The following is a 20,518-nucleotide window of genomic DNA, read 5'->3' as shown; positions in this document are numbered from 1 at the left end:
GTCAAACACAGGAACAGTGAAGAGGAGAATTTGTGAAAACTCCATTTTTGGAAACACTGAAAATTTACATGGACAATTCTTTGAGCACCTGCTCAAAGTTGACCATAATCTGAGTGAGAGGTAGGATTAAGGTCTCCAGGGTGCCTTTCCATCCTACATCACTGTAGGAATCAGTAGAATAACACCATGCTTTCCCAAATCCTGCTCTTTGCACAGATATCTACTAATACATGCTTTAGAGAATCAAGAACTGAGATGCAGTGTACTTTTGAAGGTAGGCGCTAATGAGTCAAGCACAAAGTATAGGAATTATTCCTTTTCCCACAATCCTTCAGTAACACTGCGTTGTGATAGAGAAGGGGTTAAGTTTGCGCTTTTAATTATTCAGTTAAATACCTTAACTAATGCCTTCATTCTGCTAAGCAAACATTAAGATGTACTATTAGCTTTGAAGCTTGTCTACACATTTTGTAAAAGTCAATCTCCCTAGGAATCAGTGTCTTTAAAACATATATAAATCTGAAAGTGACAAGAGTAATTCCATTACAGAAATAGAACAAGAAAGAAGAACAATAAAAAGATACATGACAGTTGTGCCACAAAACCAAAAAGCAAACATCATAAATATCTGCACTCAGAGTTTTCTTAAATTAAAAACTCTGAGTCTCTGCAGGCATTTTTTTCATCAATCCTCACAGTCCAAAGGAAGCTTTTTGAAAGGGCCAGTTGAATCTGGGGAATCAACAAATGGTTCTGGGATTGGTGCCCCAGCCAGGGGGTTGACCTGGGCCATGGAACTCACTTTCAGAAACTGGGTCTATTGGGGGCTGATGGGTCCACCTGTCAGAGAAGGTCACCTGCCTACCAAACTCATAAGGAGGGCTTTTAAACTAAAGGTGACAGTGGAAATGGAACCTCAGTCCTTCCCACTCCTACCAGTGTGATGCCACTGCCAGCAGCAGTAGATGCTGAGAGCCTGAAGAAGGATCAAAAGGCAGCAGGAAAGCACCCAAAGAGCAACAGAGGAATTCTAGAAAGTAAGCTGGCTTCATTGGGGCCCCAATTTCAAGGCATCTATGTAATAGCACATAAGATTGGGAATAAAGGAGGAGTTAGAAATGTGTGCATGCATGCAGGGCTGTGATCTCATTGGCATGTTGTGGAGACACCGTGGGGCGGCTGCAAAGAGTAGAGTGTTGGAATGGAAGGATACAGGCTCTTTAGGAAGGATAGGAAGTGTGGAAAAGGAGGTGATGCTGGCCCTCCATGTCAGTGACCTGCTGGAGTGCATGAATATTCACCCTGGGGATGGATGAGGAACTGAGTGAGAGCTTATGGGTCAAGATTAAAGGCAGGACAAGACAGGTGACTTTACAGTGGGGGTTTACTACAGGCCACCTGAACAGGAAGACCAAGCAAATTAGGCCCTTTACAGATTGGAGCAGCCTCACATTCACAAGCCCTGGTCCTCATGACTGCAACCATCCCAATATCCATCAACACAGCAGAGCATAAGCAACCCAGGAGGTTGCATTGATGGTAACCTCCTTCTCCAAGTGATAGGGGGGCCAAGGAGGAGAGATGCTGTGCTGGATCTCGTTCTCCCACAAGGAGGGGCTAGTGGGGAATGTAAAGCTCAAGGGCAGCCTGGACTGCAAGGACCATGAAATTGTGGTGTTCAAGATTCTTAGGACAGCAGGGAGGATGCACAGCAAGCTCACTACTCTGGACTTCAGGACGGCAAACTTTGGCCTCTTCAGAGATGTGGTTAGTAGAATACCACGGGATAAAGGGAAGAGAGGCCCAAGAAAGCTGGTTGATATTCAAGAATTATCTCCAACAGGATCAGGAATGATGCATCCCAACACAAAGAAGTCAGACAAAAACATCAGAATGGTGTTAGGTGAACAAGACGCTCCTGGACAAACTCAAACGCAAAAAGGAAACCTACAGAGAGTGGAAGTAAGGATGGATAATCCAGAAGGAAAACAGTGATTGTCCAACCAGCCCAATTCTATGAAAGATAAAGCTTCCCTGGAAAAGGGAAAATACAGCTCACATTTTTAAAAAAAAGAAATAAAGAAGACCCAGGGAACTACAGGTCAGTCAGTCTCACCTCAGCTGTGTTGTAGTTTGGGATTATTATGTAAATTCTCTCCCCTGCCACTTAACTGCCCAGGCCAGCGGTTAACAAAAGAAGTAGTTAACTGTTGATCGCTGGGGTGGGGGCAGGTTTGTCTCTTTTGGTTTCTTTTTTTGGATTTCTCGGGAGTCTTGGCTCGGCGGAACGGGGGAGTGGGGGCTCGAAGGAGGCAGGCTGCCCTGCTGGTTACTGCTGGGGTTTTTTCTGGCTGTCTTGCCGCTGCCCACCTCGGACTACTTTTCGTGCCGTGCTAATGCTGCTACCTGCCTTGGATTTGCTGCTGGTTGCTCGTACCTTTCTGCTTCTTGGACGGGGAACACAGGGGGAAGAGACTGAGTCCATCTGAAAGCCCACTGCTCGTCTGTTTCGCTGGAGAGGGACTGAAACTCACTCTGCAGCCAGCCGGGCTGTGACAAGGACACTTAAGTATAACCTTTTCTCCCGGAGAAAAAACCTGCTGGGTTTTGTTGTTGTTTTGTTTCTTTTGGTTTTTTTTTTCCCTCTCTTGTGGTGTTGGGGAAGTGGGTTGCACTAGTCTGTTTACATATATATATATATAGCAGTTATCCTTCTTGTATTAAAATTCCTTTTCTTAAATTTGATAAAGAGTGGTGTGATTATCGTGGAGGAGGCCCCTCCCCTGCTTGTGGGTAAAACATTTTGGTTTTTTTTCCCCTCAAACCGAGACAAGCTGCCAGCAAGATTATGAAGTAGATCCTCTGGTAACTATGCTAAGGCACATGGAAAATAAGGCAGTGTTGGTGAGAGTGAACATAGTTGCACTAAAGACAAATCATGCCTGACAGGTTTTGAGGCCTTCTGCAATAGGGTTACCGAAGTGGTGGATAAGGAAAGAGCAAGAGGTGTCATTTACCTGGACTTGCACAAAGCATTTGATTGTTCCACACAGTATCCTGCAGAGACATGGATTTTATGTGTGGACCACTACGTGGATAAGAATTGGCCACATGGTCACACTCAATGAGTTGTGGTGAACAGCTCAGTGTCCAAGCAGAGATCAGAGACTAGCAGTGTTCCACCAATGTTGGTATTGGTACTAGAGCTGTTTAGCACCTTTGTGACACAGACAGTGGGATCAACCGCACCCTCGGAAAGTTTACTGACACCACCAAGCTGTGTGCTAGAGTCAACACACTGGAAGGAAGGGATACCATGTAGAGGGACCTGGACAGGCCTATGAGAATCTCATGAAGATCAACCCAAACAATTCTGTGATTATATGAAATCCAAAAGATAACATTGTATATTATTCCTAAGCCACCTGAACTTTAAAGTGCATAGTAAATTCTGCATATTCATAATTGTGTTGAGCAGCACTTCCCATAGTTACATATGGATAGTCAGCATTTTATCTACTGTCAATAGCACGCTTCTGTTGCTGTATAGAGGTCTTGTACCATCTTTGTATGATTGAATGCTACTGTTCCATTCAGTGCAGGTAGTTCAGGATGTAGGGGAGCTGCAGGTTGAGCTCTGGATGGTGGGAGCCCCAGGCAAGGCACAATGAACTGCCGACCCTTTGCACAACAGGCGTCTGGAGACCTTTGGCTCAGCCAGGGGGATTGGACACTGGGAGACACAGCAGTGGCTGATGACTCCAAGATTTTTGTGCCCTTAGATTGTGAGGGTATAAAAGCCCAAGGTTCCTTTGTTCGAGGTCAATCCTGGGAGGCTCAAGGTGTTCATGTGTTACTGCACCAAGATTAGACTGTTTTAAGGACCCAGACATCTGAGACTCTGCTGTGGGAAACCTGGTCTGCCTGTGTGAGTAGGGGTGTGTAGCTGGGAAAGGGCCTCAATCCCAGCTCAGGTGGATCAAGTGTCACTGCCTGAATGGCTCCTGGGCGGTCAGGCACGTTTCTTTAATGCTACATCTCTAACTAACATAACTTAAAGGAAGGTAAGCCAGTATCTGGCTGATTTTGCAAAAATAATTTAGAGGGAAAATTTGAAAAAGCTTACTACAGAATACTTACATCATGGTAGAAACATACTCTTTCTTCTAGAAAGATAAAGTCATTGAATTCATGCAAATCAATGAAAAAAACAAGTATAAGTGGCAAAACATTACAGCAGAACGTCTGCAACAGTAGTAAATAAATGCTATGTTTGAAAGAAATACCTCTTTAAAATGTGGTAAAGTTAAATTTATTTTAATTTCTTTAAATGGAAGTTCTAGAAGGAAAAATCTCTTAAATGAAAGTTAAGTCTCTAAAATTTGATCAGAAGTGAATAATAGTCATCTGTACATTTAAGATTAAACCTAACTGCATCTCAGCTCATTCGCCAAAGAGAAATCAACATTCAGTACCAAACAATTTTTACACTTACAAAGGAAAGAATGATAGCATTCTACCACTTGGAAGTTCAATACTGAAAAAAAGATGCAGAAACCTGAAAGACATATTCTGATACAGCCAATGCCTCTCAAAAAGTAAGATCAAGTCCAAAAACTGAAGTGAATTTGCTGTTTGGCTTTTTTATACAGGTTTGTTTGGGTATTTTAGTGTATTTTTTATGGATGTGTATTTTTTCAGCAAAGTACATCCATCAGACAACAGCAACTAGGTAAATTCAAAGAATCCCCTACATGATTAGACAATGAGTTAAATCTCATTCCCACCTGTACATAATCTCTACAAAAAAGCACAAGAAACTAGACTTCACAGAATTATCTAATGAAAAAAAATGTATCTTGAAGTATCAAGGAAAACATTTTCAAAAAGACCAAGAAAAGAATTATCACAAAGCCCACAATATTTTTTCAAGATACTTCAGATAACACTCTAAGCTATTGTATAATATACACATAGTAAGGCACATAGTAAGAAATAAGGTAAATACACAGTAATTTAAGTATTAGACATTACAGTGGCAAAATCACCTCTTGAGGTTTATTTTTTCTGCCCTCAAATATGACCTTCAAAAAAATAACTTCTTAAAAACTCTCAAACCATCATAGACCTGAATATTTTTCATAAGATTGTAAACATTTAATTATTTAGAGAAATGTAAGAGATTATTTTAAATCAGGATTATTTTCTTGTTTTATTTTCTCCAAAGTATTATTACACAACACTTCACAGTAAAAATAGGACATCAAACTTCCATTCCATGGTTAAGTCAACCTAAGTCTCTGATATCACATCTTGAAGAAACTTGTCAAATACCACTGCCTCTTCTCTAATAATTTAATCTGTAAGAACAGCACAGACTTTTAATTTCTATAAACAAGTTATTTGTAAAGATTTACCAAAGTATGAACTCACACTCTGGTAACATAAATACTATTTAGAGGATACTCAGTCACTGCTTGCTTTTCTTCAAGAAACCCGAGCACTATTTCAGATTGAAATCAGTGTTTAATTTTCACAGACTAGATTTACCATTTTGTTAATAATACTCTTTGTTTGATGTATTGTTAAAGCACTCTAAAATCTTTTCTAAGGCTGATTTCAAACAAAAGCCTAAAAGACGTTCTAATTAAGTAGCAAATTTGATTTGTTGTTATAGCTATTTCACAGAAGAATCTTTCTATGGATCACATACTTGCAGCTAAAATCAGAAAAGATTGTCACTTAATTGTGTATTTCTTTTAAGGGACAGAGCTTGTCTCAACTGTCTCAGTCTCTATTTGATGATTTTACTAAACTCATTATGCTGCCTTAAAAGGAAAGAGCACAGAAAATTCAGATTGTAGATTTTGAGAAGGAAACTTGGAGATGCTGGTTTTCTCCAAAGTCATGATTGTGAAGTTCAATGAGAGCGTGAACTGCTTCTTCCACCGAGCCCAGCTGGATGAGAGCCATTTTGCAATCTTTCCTGAAGAACAATAAAAAACATTATTAGTCTTAACCAAATTTTCACTAGCCAACACAGAAAAGTGACATAAGTGTTTCTCAGCTATATCACACACTGAACACTTGTACAGCAAAAGAATCACAACTAGTTATGCAATTGCAAAAATTCAAATAACAGAACTACACAAATTTTGCAAACCAATGGCCTAAAGCCATGTCCTTCTTTCATTACACTGGACTTCAAAAAACTGCGTCAAAACAAGGCTTGAAGGCCTCTACAAAATCCTTGCATCGTCCATATAGATGAGATTATTCTAGCAGGTATGATTGTGCTAAAATAATGCTGCCAAGTACCTTTAATCAATGTTAGAGCAGATACATTGTCATCTTATATATAACATTTTACATATACACAGCTTGTACTTTTTAGAGTGAACATTTATTTTCCTTAAACTTACTTCACTTTGAACATATGTGGAATTTGTCAAAAGGTTGCATATTTTTGATTTTATTATTCTAACACAGTATCTCATTGAAGATTTTAAAGATTAAAATTATCTTAAAAATTGTCATAGGTGTATTGCTTTTGCCTATAGGCATGGAATACTGCCTAAGGTTATATATACCTGGAATCTCACAAAAAAGCAATTAGCTGCCTTCCAGGATGAAAGTTTGCCCAGCAATTTTACAGGAGAACTTACCGGAAATATTTGCATCCTTTCACAGTAGATCCTTTACTTGCAAAAAGGTTCTTCAAATCATCAACAGTAACAAAAGGCCTAATTGAAACAAACAAATAAATAGAACCAAAGCAAACCCTCCTCAACTTGTAGAAAAGCACAGAGATCTATAATAATATCAAGATCTCAACCTTGGCTTCTAAATTAAGTTTGAACAGCAAAAACTATTTCCACCAACTCACACCTTGTCAACACTTCAGCCCAAACAACTTGGCTTTGTGCTACAAAATTACTTCAGCTACACTCTACTGCTTTTCATCCAACTCCATTTTTTTTCTCACTTAAATTCAGATTGCAAAAAATCTCTTAAGATCCTCATCAGTACCTTCAGGAATACATTTCATCTTGAAATCTACCTTCACATATTTTCAGTTTTGAAAGTTTTTTTATTTTACTCAAAAAGTCATTTTCTAAATGTCTTACAATTTCTTTTGTTACTTGGACAAAATCCCACCTTCTTCTTTTCCCTCCCTGTACAGCTGCCAAACAAAAGAACCCTGTAAAAACTTGTGTTTGGTTGTCACTCCACACATTGTTGACAACACTCTAGATATGAAAATATATTGTTTCAGTCTTAAAAAACACCCTTCCTAATACTCTATTTTTTAAAAAAACTTCCGCTCTATGCAAGAGGTTTAAGTTCTGTAGAAATTACTCTTTAGAAAGTGTTAGAATTATTAAAAACTGCATCTGTATTAAGTAACAATATCAATGATGAATTTGTTGTCTTGTAACTCCAGTACATTATCTCAAAAAATGTCTCGGATTTTTGCAAAAATCCGTAACACAGGACTTAATATGTAAAAAACAAAAACCATATTCCCAAGAAAATGTAAACTGATTAAAACTCATAAAGAAGATAATCCAATTGGTTATCCTCATTGCTAATGATAAAAAAGAACAGTTAAAGGTTTCACTTATTGTTAATTACACAGCCGAATGACCCACAGTAGAACGAACTATAAAAGGCCAAGGGAATGTAAAGTTTATGTTAGACTTTGTAACTTAAGAACATAACCTAAAAAAACATCTTTCCAAGAAGATCACACATGTAGATACTCACGGGATGTTGGAGAGATGCAGCGTGGCAGATGGAGGAAAGATATTTTGGAAGTTCTTAGAGCCAGGATTCTTAAAGCGATGTAAAGGGCTATTGCTATAGTCCTTTGTCAGACCTTTGTCATCTTGCCCTTCACGAGGAAGTTGAATTGTCTGGTATTTTGAAAGAGTAGTATGCATGACCCTTCCATAAAGCCTCTGTCCATTCAAGTAGTTGATAGCTAACCAGTGGAAATTTAATTTGAACAGGAATAAATGGAGAGGAAGAAAAGACTGATTCTTTAAACACTAATATTGTTTCCTGCTTAGTGCCAGATTTCACATTCTAAATTTAAACTGCAACTTGCTGTCTGCCAGGTGGGCTATGTCACAACATTGTAATGAAAACAAGTACAAGGATGTAATATAATCTCCAGTTTAAATGCAATAAAAATGCAAAACTGTAAAGGCATTTGATTATTTTTACATAGCTAGATATATGATAAACTACAGGAAAATTATATGATGGATTGTTAAGATAAACTACAGGAAAATTGTATGATGTTTTAATTCTAACATTTAGTAGATTGAGGTTCACAGGAACTTTGTTTTTAAACCACTAAGAATATTGTTAACATATCCAAGGAACAGTTTGTATGTAGTAATGAAACACAATGATGGACTTAATTTGTTTATGCTTGTCACTGACATGTGGCAAATTCCTCTTTTACATTACACTCACTCTAGTTTGAAGCATAACTGGGCCTTAAAAATCCATACCTAATTGAGCCTGGGTTCCGTCTGCCATCTGAACTAAAGCAATTCCTCTGTTCTTAAACGTGATTTTCACCCGATGCACATCACCATACACACCTGTGGAAATACAGAAAGGAAATCTTCTCGCAGCACTACTACAAGGAGCACAAGGGCAAGTCTGTTTCTTTTGACTAACATTGGAGTTACAAAAAAATAATCATCTCATTAAACAGCTTGCTTAGAATATTAATATGAAGGAGAGTTTTAAAGTTTGCGTATTATTTTCTAGGGCTTCACAAGGAGGAAAACCCACAGGATCTTAGTCATAAAACTGCACGTTTATATTCATCTTTTAACTAGTACAATGGTTGTCAAAGTCCCCTTAACAGAGGCATATTTATTACTGTGCCAAACATTGTCCCCTGCAATTAACGTACAAGCCAATTCTGTACAACATTCCCTCTGAGGCAATATTTGCTTTGTCCTCTTACTTTGTCTTCCCATTTTTGTAGTAAACTGCACCAAACAGTGAAATCCATCTGACACTATAACTGTTTTGCCTTTTTAGTACCTGTGGTCTATAATTCCTGATCCAAATTGTTGTCACTTTAAAACCAGTGCATTGTCCTGTGCATTTTCTGTACACGGACAGAACAACAGAGCTGGAATTAACCAGCATACGTCAGGTAAATAAAAAGAATGCTAGCTCTGTATTTTCTCAAGGGATATTTGACATATCTTACCAAACAGGATGAAAAGTCCATATGGTGTGATGGCCTGTTTGAATGATAAAATGAGTAGATTATTTCTAAAGCCATGCAAATAAAGACATGTATTCAAAAAGAATGGAAGAAATACTGCACACTAATACATAAACCTGTCTCTCCAAAAGCCATTCCTTATAATAACTTGTCCTAGTTCAGCAGGAGGGACCAGCTAACCCTGTGTGTGGGGTGATCAAAGCTGTGTATTCTACCCCCTCTATTCATTCCCCAAGGACAATGGACCATTAGCAGCAGCTGCCCAGGGAGTCATTATCACCTTCACACCCAGCCTGAGGGGGGCAGAGCTGCTAATGGGCCATCAACAGCTCAATACCCCCTGGCTCCCAGAGTTAATCACCCATTGTGTGAGTCCCCGCCCAGGGGGAGGGACTGAGTGCTCCCTGAGGGTACATAAGTGGTGGGTAAGAAGACCTCGGGAACTTCTTGTCAGATCCAGAGCAGCAGCAGGACCTTGACAGGAGGAGATCCCTGCTCTCGCCCAGACCACAGCCCTCGCCTGCACCAACAGGTTTTTCTTTTCCTTTTGCTCTGGACTTGGGAGAACCACAGGGGTCTCGGCACAAGGGCAAACAAACCCCCTTGGGTTTGTGCCCCAGGACACTGGGTTATACTGCTGGGGTTTTGTGAGTTGAAAGCAATTTCCCTTGTGTGTCAGTGTTGTTATTGTAATATTATTATTAAATTTTAGGTCTGACTTATAATCTCTCTCGTGGTGAGTTCATTTCCCCTGCTGGTTCACCTTTAAACCAGCACATAACTACAGTGTATGGTACTCTTGTTAGTACACACTTGCAATGCACATGTAAAATATTTAAACAAGCTAACACTTCAGCTCATGCATTTTCATTACTCAAAACTCAGTTTGTCCTGCTGCAGAAGTTATTAATATCTTAAATAGCTTTATTATTTGAACTCCTTCTTTCTATGCTAGCAGCTCATTCCCTGAAAAAATGAAAGACATTTGCTAAACTAAAAACAGAACATTCAAGATCACTTCTGTATTTTGTAAACAGCAGACAACAGCTACAAAACTAGAAGTAGCTGATTCCAAATGTGTTTGGTTTGCCTTCAGTTTTTTCCCCATCATTTTACATGATGACCATGACATTCTGAAGTGACACACACAATTTAACTGTTCGTATATGAAGCATATAGAAAGTGATATTTAAATTGTGTTTGAATAGAAGCTGTGAACAGAAAGCCAAATATTGGAAGAAATTTTTTTTCTCCAGTGATTTTCAATTAAATTCTAGTATGCCAAGCACCGAAGAATATAATTTACACCCTAAAACAGCCAAAATTTATTCAGTTAAGACAAAGGTTTTGCCAGTAATGAGTATTAAAAATATCAGAAGCACTACTCACACTCTTTAGCCTTATTCCTTCTCATCTCACAACATTTGAAATGGGTAACAAAATAAATTATTCAAAAAGGCCGGTACTGCAGACTAAGTGCACACCCATACCCCTTTATCATTAGCATTTGGTAATAGAGAACAATTCCTATCAATGTGAAATTTAAATTCATGAAGAGTTTATCTTTCTGGCCCAAATAGTTTAATTCAATATGGAGGGGTTTTTAAAAGAAATTTCTTATCCAAATGAGACCGCAATATTTCTACTAAAAGAAAATCTTTCTGGAAGACAAAACCAGACAATCTAAAAGTCACAAAGGAATGTTCAAGTGCATAGTAAAACCCTGCACTAGGGGAGAAATGTAAATTGAAATAAGGTCAAAAAGATTTTCTATACATAGAAAAAGAAGTGGCAGGGCTCAGACAACCCCTCCTGAAGGACAAGTGTTACACAATTGCCAAGAAATACATTTACAACAATTAATGCTGTTGTATGTACTTATGCCATGCATTGATACTGTATCATGCATTACAGCACAAAGTTCTTCATGACTTCTCAGATATGGTTAGTATCATGTAAAGAGGCAATGTCCTAACAATAGCTCTGAGCTATGCTTCCCATATGCTTATTCTTAAGATTCAGAGAATCACATTGAATAATCAGTTGCAGAAAGCACATCCACAGTGATCATCAGAAATTCACAGATATAATATGTTGACTAATCAAAGAAAAAATAATTTGTCTTACAGATATATCTGCAGCTGTTTCTTTTGATGCTTACTGTGGAATTTGCAGTTAGCAGAAAAACAGAAACACAATTACTTAAAGTAACTGGTCAACGGACTTTTAAACCTCAGAATATGAAGGTATTGAGTGTGTACAACAAGAATTTTACATTGCTGCAAGAGGACTGCTTATCAACAGTAAAGTAGAATTGTGTTTTAAGTCATGGCCTTGGTACAGCTTTATTTTGGGGCGTTTTCTGGTTTTTGTTGTTGTTGGGTTTTTTTTTTAAAGAGGTACATTGCTTTTAATTAAGCACAGATCAGATGTAATGTTTGACTAACAGGAGTAAGATTACCAAACAGTCTATGTCCACTACAAATAACTTTGCAAGTTGTCCTTGGTAAGTTTACTGCCAACATATGAAAAAAATATCTGTCTGGTACTATGAAAAGTGATGATGTATATTTATTAACTTTTAAAAACATATACACAGAGATGTCAATAATGAAGCATACCTGTGTTCTTCCTCTCCAACCTGGGAAAAGTTGCAAGACTAGAAAGATTCTATGCACATTTAGAAAGGTACTTGATTTGGCATGCTTTTATCTCCTTTTCCCTTCCCTCCTTTCTCTCTAATTTCTTGGGTTTTAATAAATGAAAAACTCTTTGCCCTCTTTACAGATAAAGCAGCACACAGAGGAGTCATATTAATAGAGATACCAGTACCTTTACCCATAATGTATTTTGTTTACATCTTCAAACATTTTTTACATTTTACATAGACTTCTTTGTAATTATTACCTACACTGCTAACATAGAGTTCCTACAGTAAATTGTGTTAGGAACCTTTTCATTGATGGGTGGAGTTTTTCAAGCTCATGAATATTGCAAACTACCTCAAACTAGTATAAGAGTTGTTTTTTAAATTTCCCTTATTCTTTTAGCAAACATCAATTTGCAAGAAGGATCCTGGTAGTTGGTATAAGGTGATACTTGCATGAGTTCCACCAATCAAACTTACTTCAGGGTTGAGGTTGCTGACTAGTAAAACGGAATTTTCTGGAATACCAGTAACATCAGGAATACTCATCTCTCCAGATGCTGCTGATGCGGTCACTGTGAGAGAACCAAGAGCTCCAGGAACAGCTGGAATTGAAAGACCTGGAAGGGTATAAATAGCATCACTTGACATCTCAGAGTGGAAAAGAAAGAAGACAAAAGCAGGTTATGCTTGGCAAAAACATCAATATTCAATTTAAAAATGCTTTTGAGGAGTTTAGTTATTACGAGTACCTGCTTAATAAAGCAGGAAGCAACCTCCCTTTCAGAGGTGAAGAAATATTCAGCTACACAGACCCAAACCAAATGGGGACATAAATTGCAGACCAAGAAAGAAGAAAAATAATTCAGCACAAGAGTTTATCTTGTGCTAGTAAGGAAAAGATCACTCAGTCTAAAAAACTATTTATTTCTCATTTTATAGCCACAAAAGGGGAGACTTCCTGTATTTGCTTGAATGTCATTACAGATTTATGATTCTTAGAAAAACAGATGCTTAATTTCTTCTTGTGCAGGTAGTCTTTACAATGGCATTTAATTTCTTTGCTTATTAAGCTATAAACTACATGAGTGTATGTTTTGATTACATGAAGTAGTTTTACTGACTTATATGAGAAAGAAAATCAGAATTATTCCTATATCTGAAAACAATTTGCTCTAAACAGGTGTATTCAGATGGCCCACTAGGCACTAACCACATTTTCAGAAAACAAACTTACCAGCACCTTGAGGAAAGCCCAAAGGTGGGACAAACACAGCAGCCCCTGCATACGATGGGAAAATGGTAGTTTGGGTGGCTAGAGAGAGCAGATACATCTAATTAAAGCAGATTTTAAAAGTTTAGAAAGACAGAAGAGATTTCAAGGCTCAGAAGCAGCTGCCAGTGTTGCTGTTCTGATTTCATCTGTGATTACACTTCTTATAAAACATTTGGGTTAAAATTTCTCATTCAAATCCAAGATTCTATGTTTTACAAAGGCAATTTTCAGCCACTTTTGCGGGTTAATATTGTGGTAAGCTTTAATGTCCCTCTCTAAAATGAAGTTGGGGCAAAACTTAAGTTAAACAAGTTTGAGTAGGGAAAGCACAACACAGATTAGTATCCAACAAAGTTTGTATGCCTGTGGTCTTCACCAGTTTTTATTCACACAATGGACATGCATTCTAGAAATTTTCTGAAAGTAAATACAATCAAAGATGTTTTGCAATGATAAGATACAACTATTTCCTGGATATTTCTAAAAGGACTATAAGCTAAACAAACAACTACAACTAACCTGAGATACCGAATTTTAATAGCTGCTGACATACATAAAGTATATGTATTTTGCCTTTAAGGAGATGTACTTTCCCAGTTTACATAACTTCATAAATAATCAGTGTTTTTATGGTTCTCCTGGAAATCACAAACATCAAACAGATCTGGAATGGCAACATATGGAGAGTCCCAGCCTCAAAGACAGCTCAGTGATTTCCACATCAGTATGTGGAGTTAAGTCCTACACAGGGCAGCACAAAAACTTATGTTCTACAAGCAGTTAGATACAAGTCTGAGTCGTGGATTCTTCCATATGTTAGCACATACCAGTTTTGGTGGGTTTGTTGTTTTGTTTTTTTTTTTTAATGGGGCATGTATAATCAAGAAATACATCCTACAATCTTGGTACTGTGTTTTACTACTCAAACTTCCATCATTGATTAAAATACAGCTACATTCACTAGGAAATCATCATTGATAAGGACCATGTAATACCATAAGAAGTATCCATAATGAATTACAAAAGCACCAAATGAAACAGACACCACAGATCAAGAGTTCATGAATATTGCATCACATTAAACCTCCTCTTATCAGTGGCAACGAAGTGTCTTTCATACAGACAACTGAACACATTTATCACACCAAACCAAGTAATTGTGTTCTTGAAATACAGGCACTGGCGCATTATACTGACAAGTTCTGGCAATATAGGTATCAATCACTTATTCACAATCCCAGAATGGTAATGGAAACATTAATGAAGAAATAAATGAAGAGCTTTCATTCTGCCAAATAAGACCTGCCTGTTGCACACTGATACCAGAATCAACCATGTAAAAATTGTCAAACTGAGCCAATGCAGAAAGATCTGGAATTCTTTGTTGCCTTTTTTTTTTAATGTAAAATAATTTGCTGCATGGGTAGCAACTACCCTTCAAAGCAAGCTAATTCAAGCATCTTTGCTCATGCTTACTGGGTGAAAGAACTCTTCAAATGCAAAATATTCACAGATCTGCTCATTCATAATGAAGTATGTTTTCCAAGAAAACCAAATAAAATAAGACAAAACAAACAAACAAAAACTAGAGAGAGAAAAACAAGTTTCAAGAGCAGTTCAGTTTTGCTACTAAGATAACTTCAAGTCTACAGGAAAAAATGGATGTATCATTCAGATAGTTACCTGGTTTATCTAATAATTCTCCATCAAAACTACACCCACCAATAACAATATAGGAAGTGCAAGTGCTGACGTGACTCACAACATCCTTCTCTCATGTTCTGTAACCAGGCCTATCAGAACATGCCAATGGCAACACATGCATGTTGTTCCCACTGAGAGAAGGGCTGGGAGCATGCTTCTCCCCATAAACAGCTATTGTTTTAAAAAAGAAAAATATATATGGAGCTGCTTGACTTTGACCGCACTACAAAGCAGTTTTGGCACAGGCATCATTCTGTTCTTCACGCAAGCACCTCTGCTGTTTTTACCATTACAGTAAATGAAAACAAGACTGCTAGCGATGAGAAGCTTGGAAGAGTGAAGGGGAAGAAATGGAGCAGCTTTCACGTGATATCCTTCAAAAGCATACAGTTATCTCTGCCCTACAAACAATTTTGTCTTTACTCTAACTGTACTTTCCCCTTCCAGTGACATTTCAAATAGTGCAAATCTAATTAATGAGAATATATGAGATCTAGAAGAGGACATTTTTATAATGCTCTATGTCAAATTCCACTCCTCTCACTCTGCCCCAGGCTATAAAGACAGTTACACATTACATAAAGATCCAGGCCTGCCATTGAGGGGAGCAGTAGAAACAACCAAGAATATAGGGACCGCAACTCACTTTCTTATTCTAATCTAAGATAACTAAACTATTCAAATAACCAAACCAAACCACTATCTGCCTGAGCCATTATAGAAAACCAAAGGCAAAAAGGGAATTATTCCCCTGCCCTTTCTACTCTACTAATCAATTGGACAGCACATAAATTCTTATTCAACAGCTAAGCCTGTTACTAGCTATGTATTCTTGCTAAAGGCCATCATTAGAGAGACAGATAGCTAAAATGGCTCAACTCATCCAATTAATGTTTGGTGATTTGCATTATTATGAGAGTTGATTAAATGAGCATGCCTGAGCCATTTATGCCACAAGAGCTTCACCAGTGTCATTGCTAGCAGACACTCTCCTCTTTGCCATGGAAGTGACTTCTAAAATTCAAAAAAATTTCTGAAGTTTCATCTTTTAGAAGGTAACTACAAACATATATAAATAAGTGCAATATCTTGAATTTTCTTAGAGTTTTTTTTTGTTACAGCAGGCAGTTATTCTAAAATATACACAAATAAGAGCTTAAGACCCTTGTAACACTTGTTTTCAAGCACTCTTAGGCAACCAGTGTCAATTTGTTATGACTTTCACTAACCATTCTGATATACAACATTTATTATATTACCTGTACTAATGGCATCATTGCACAGCATTTTACAAATGTAGCTTTTTGACAATAATTTGAATTTGCTCATGAACATTCCTCATGTTACAGTTGCAGATATTCATTTATCTTGAGTTGAACTTTCTACTTTCCGTACAAATTTTACTGGACCTAAGACACAGAAACATGTGCAAAATGTACCCCTCTATGAACTTGATAAGAAGCTAGAGCATAAATGCAACATAAAAATTATGATCTTAGTGTGTATTTAGCGCTAAAAGTGAAGGTTTCTTACCAAAGGTAGCAGCTAAAGATGAGTCCAGGGCTTGTTGCCCATCACCAAAAGGAAGATCAGTGCGAGTGAAATCTCTGCTTTTGTTATTGTTGTACTTTATCTTTAAGCTAGTTAACTTGGAGAAATCAATACGCAGAGTGCAGCACCCAGTGTAGATACTTTGGCCATCCAGAGACTGAAGAAAAATAATTACATTTTCAGATTCAAAACACATTGCCACAACCATTGCTGTAAGTTTATTTTATTATTTGCAGCCTCCCAGTACTTGAAGTACTCTAAGAAAGATGGGGACAGACCCTTTCACAGGGCCTGTTGTGATGGGACAAGTGGTAATGGTTTTAAACTGAAGGAGAGTCGATTTAGATTAGATATGAGAAAGAGGTTTTTTATACAGTGAGGGTGGTAAAACATGTCACAGGTTGCCCGAAGAGGTGATTGATGCTCTTTGGACTGGGCTCTCAGAAAACTGATCTAGTTGAGGATGTCCCTGCTTATTGCATGGGTGTTGGACTGGGTGACCTTTAAAGGTGCCTTCCAAGCCAAATCACTCCATGACTATCTGATTTTTGTCTTGCATTTGTATCCAAACAGTAATTCATCTTCTGTTTTTAAAGTGCTGTTTTCAAACACCAGGCAGACAATTATGGTGCCACTACCCTTACCTAAAAATCTGGTGTAGAGTTCCAGTGTAGTCCACTAATTAGTAAGTATTATATCACCTCATGCCAATTGGACAAAACAGAGCTTGAAACATGACATGACTTTCTGTATTTCTGACCTTGCTTGTCTCCCACTCAACACACACCATCAGATGCTAGTAGCAATACTAATTTGGAAATTTTTACTGCATGGAATTGACCCTTACATAAACTGGTGAAGGCTCTAGAGCATCCTGTGAGAAACAGCTGAGGGAGCTAAGGTTGTTTAGCCTGGAGAAAAGTGGCTCAGGAGGGACCTTATTGATCTCTATAACTACTTGAAAGAGACTGTAGTGAAATGGGGATTGGTCTCTTCTCCCATGTAACAAATAATAGGACAAGAAGAAATAGTTTCATGTTTTGTAAGGAGAGGTTAAGATTGAATATTAAGAAAATCTCTTCATCAAAAGGGTTATCAATCATTGGAACATGCTGGAACAGGAAAGTAATAGAGTCATCCTCCCTGGAGCAATTTAAAAGATGTGAAGATGTAGGGCTTAGAGACATGGTTTAGAGGTGAACTTGGGCAGTGTTCAGTTTATCATTAGACTGAATGACCTCAAGGCTCTTTTCTGAGGTAAACCCTTTTAAAATGGCCATGACGTCAAGACCCTGTGTCGGAGATTGCTTGGAAGAAGTGGTGGGTGATTGTTGTGGGTGACTCCCTGTTGCAGAGGACAGAGATACCCACCTGCTGACCTGACTGCTGGTCTAGAAAGGTCTCTTGTCTGCCAGAGGCTTGAATCACAGATGGTGTGGAAAGACTGCTAAGGCTTTTCCACACATCTCTTACCTCCTTTCATATGAGAACTAAACACAGCAAGGGCAACTTGGGAGCTATCAGATGGGATTTCAGAGCTCTGGGGAGTGTGATCATTTTCTGCTCTATCCTGCCAGTTAAAGTAAATTACAAGAGAAGGATGAGACAGATTCACCAAATAAACAACTGGATCAAGCACTAGGGTCAGCAACACCATTTTGGTTTCTATAACCACGGGACCCTGTTTGAAGACCACAAGCTGATTGGGAGAGACAGCATTCAGTTCCTTATGTGGGCTACATGTCTTGGCCAATAGACTAGCCAATCTAGTAAGGAAAGCCTTAAACTAGGAAAGATGAGGGAATCAAAGTGAGGGTCCGGTGAGGCTACTTCCACCAAGTGCATGCAGCCCAGGAAGTGTCTACCAGACATGACTCTATGATATCCTGTTTCACCCCTCCTGGGAAATGGACAAGCCCAAATACCACACTGAAATACCTGTACACTAATGCACATAGTATGGGGAATAAAAAGGAACATTTATAGGTCTGTGTAAAGTCATAAGGCTTGATTTCCTCTTCGTTACAGAGCTGTGGTGGGACAGCTCACATGACTGGGATGTTGTCATGAAACTCTTTTTTATGGGAAGACAGACCAGGAAGGCAAGGTGGTGGAGTGGACCTTTTTGTAAGAAAACACCTGGAATGTATGAAGTTATGTCTTGAGGTGGGTAATGAGCAAGTTGAAAGCTTAAGGGTTAGGATTAAAGGACAGGCTAGCAATGGTGATGCTGTTGTGTGTGTTTGCTACAGACTGCCTGATCAGGAGGAAGAAGCAGATGAGGGCTTTCACTGACAGCTAGAAGAAGCCTCATAGTAACTGGCCCTGATTGCCATGGGGGATTTAAGCCACCCTGACAAGTCTTGAAGGAACAACACAGTGGGTAGTGAGGTGGACTGCAACTGGCTGAATGGCAGACGCAGAAGGAACTGAGCCTAGTTGGAGGCCTGTCACTAGTTGTGTACCACAAGGTTCAATATTTGGCTCAGTACTGTTGAACTTACCCATCAAAGACCTGGATGAAGGGGCAGAGGCCTCCTCAGCAAGTTCACTGTCAACACAAAGCTGGGAAGAGTGGACGATACCCCAGAGGGCTGTGCAGCCCTTCAGAAAGACCTCAACAGGTTGGAGAGATGGGCAGATAATAACCATCTGAAATTTGACAAAGGCAAATGCATGACCCTGCACCTGGGAGGGAATAATCCCATGCACCAGCACAAGCTGGGGACTGACCTGCTGGTCTCCTGCGGTGCATTAGGAAGAGCACTTGCCAGCAGGTTGAGGGAGGTGATCCTATCACTCTATTCAGCCCTACTAAGGCCTCACCTGGAGTGCTGTGTCCAGTTCTGGGCTTCTCAGGACAAGAGCTCCTGGAGCCTGTCCAGTGGAAGGCAACAAAGATGACTAAGGGACTGAAACGTCTTTTACGAGCAAAGGTTGAGGGAGCTGGGCCTGTTCAGCCTCAAGAAGAGATGACTGAGAGGGGATCTCATCAATGTTTGTAAGTATCTGCAGGGAGGGTGTCAAGAGGAGGGAGCCTGGCATCAGGCAGAAACTGGAACACAGGAAGTTCCACCTGAATGTGAGGAAGAAATTCTTTACTGTGTGGGTGACCAACCACTGGAACAGATTTCCCAGAGAGGTTGTGGAGTTTCCTACCCTGGAGGTATTCTAAAGACATCTGGACACAATCCTGCACTATGTGCTCTAGGGAACACTGCTTGAGAAGGGAGATTGGACTAGATGACCTCCAGTGGTCTCTTCCAACCTTAACCATTATGTAATTTCATAAAATCCATCTTTGTAGGAATAGCTATGCTCAGAAAGATCACTGAAGTAGTTTTTTCCGCCCATACCAGCCATACAAAAAATCATGATGGATGAAGGAAATAAAAAAAACATGCAAAAAATACTGATTTGTCATAATTATTTAAAATAATTTAGACTGAAATGTTAATTTTTGTGAAATCATTAATAAGATATAATTTATTATAAATACTCTTCTTTAAGAAAAGATACTATTGCTGACAACCAGGCTAAAAACCCAACTACATTTACTAATTTCCAATATATTCTCAATTTCTAAACACACAGTAAAAACAGGAAAATATTCTGAGCCTTTAATGTTGAAGATGAGAATAAAGACCAGTTCAATAACAAAAGTAAGTTAAAAGTTCCATTTAATGTGTCCATTCAAACACAGCCATCCGTTCTGTGAAAGTCCTTGAGTACTCAGCTTTCAAGATTTAGTTATAAAACTATTCCTTATTGAGAAAATTAACTGTATTTTTTAGAAATCAATATATTTAGCTCTCATGAGGAAATTGTTAGAACAAGTTGTTTAGATAAAAAAAGTATTCTGTATTTTCAAAAAACCAGTACCTGCTGCTGCCCAAAAGGGAGACCACCACTGGTGCCTCCATGAATACATGTTTAAGAAGCGTTAAAAAACATGGTGCAACAGCTCAGAGATGAATGAGACATGAGAAAAAAAAAGTGAGAGAAACAATCCTACAGATGTCAGGGTCAGAGAGGGAGGGGGAGGAGAAGGTGGTTCAGGCACTGGAGCAGAGATGCAGGC

At 38.6% G+C, this 20,518-nt stretch overlaps 1 protein-coding gene across 2 annotated transcripts in view; it reads right to left on the bottom strand.

Annotated features, from left to right (window-relative positions):
* Positions 1–4,296: 4,296 nt before the first annotated feature.
* The window catches only part of PTBP3 (polypyrimidine tract binding protein 3), a 45,797-nt gene continuing 29,575 nt past the window's right edge, over positions 4,297–20,518 (bottom strand). For both annotated transcript variants that reach the window (XM_071580027.1, XM_071580028.1), the window contains exons 8-15: positions 16,420–16,594; positions 13,144–13,221; positions 12,387–12,526; positions 9,242–9,275; positions 8,523–8,615; positions 7,768–7,984; positions 6,666–6,743; positions 4,297–5,986 (exon numbers count right to left, since the gene is read on the bottom strand). In XM_071580027.1, the coding sequence (XP_071436128.1) occupies positions 5,854–5,986; positions 6,666–6,743; positions 7,768–7,984; positions 8,523–8,615; positions 9,242–9,275; positions 12,387–12,526; positions 13,144–13,221; positions 16,420–16,594 (948 nt within the window). In that variant the 3' untranslated portion in view covers positions 4,297–5,853. The remainder of the gene's footprint in view (positions 5,987–6,665; positions 6,744–7,767; positions 7,985–8,522; positions 8,616–9,241; positions 9,276–12,386; positions 12,527–13,143; positions 13,222–16,419; positions 16,595–20,518) is intronic.

Source organism: Pithys albifrons, chromosome Z (genome assembly GCF_047495875.1).
Source record: "Pithys albifrons albifrons isolate INPA30051 chromosome Z, PitAlb_v1, whole genome shotgun sequence".
NCBI classification, from domain to species: domain Eukaryota; kingdom Metazoa; phylum Chordata; class Aves; order Passeriformes; family Thamnophilidae; genus Pithys; species Pithys albifrons.
The sequence above is the reverse complement of the archived record's forward strand: the minus strand, read 5'-3'. Positions and strand labels throughout refer to the sequence as shown.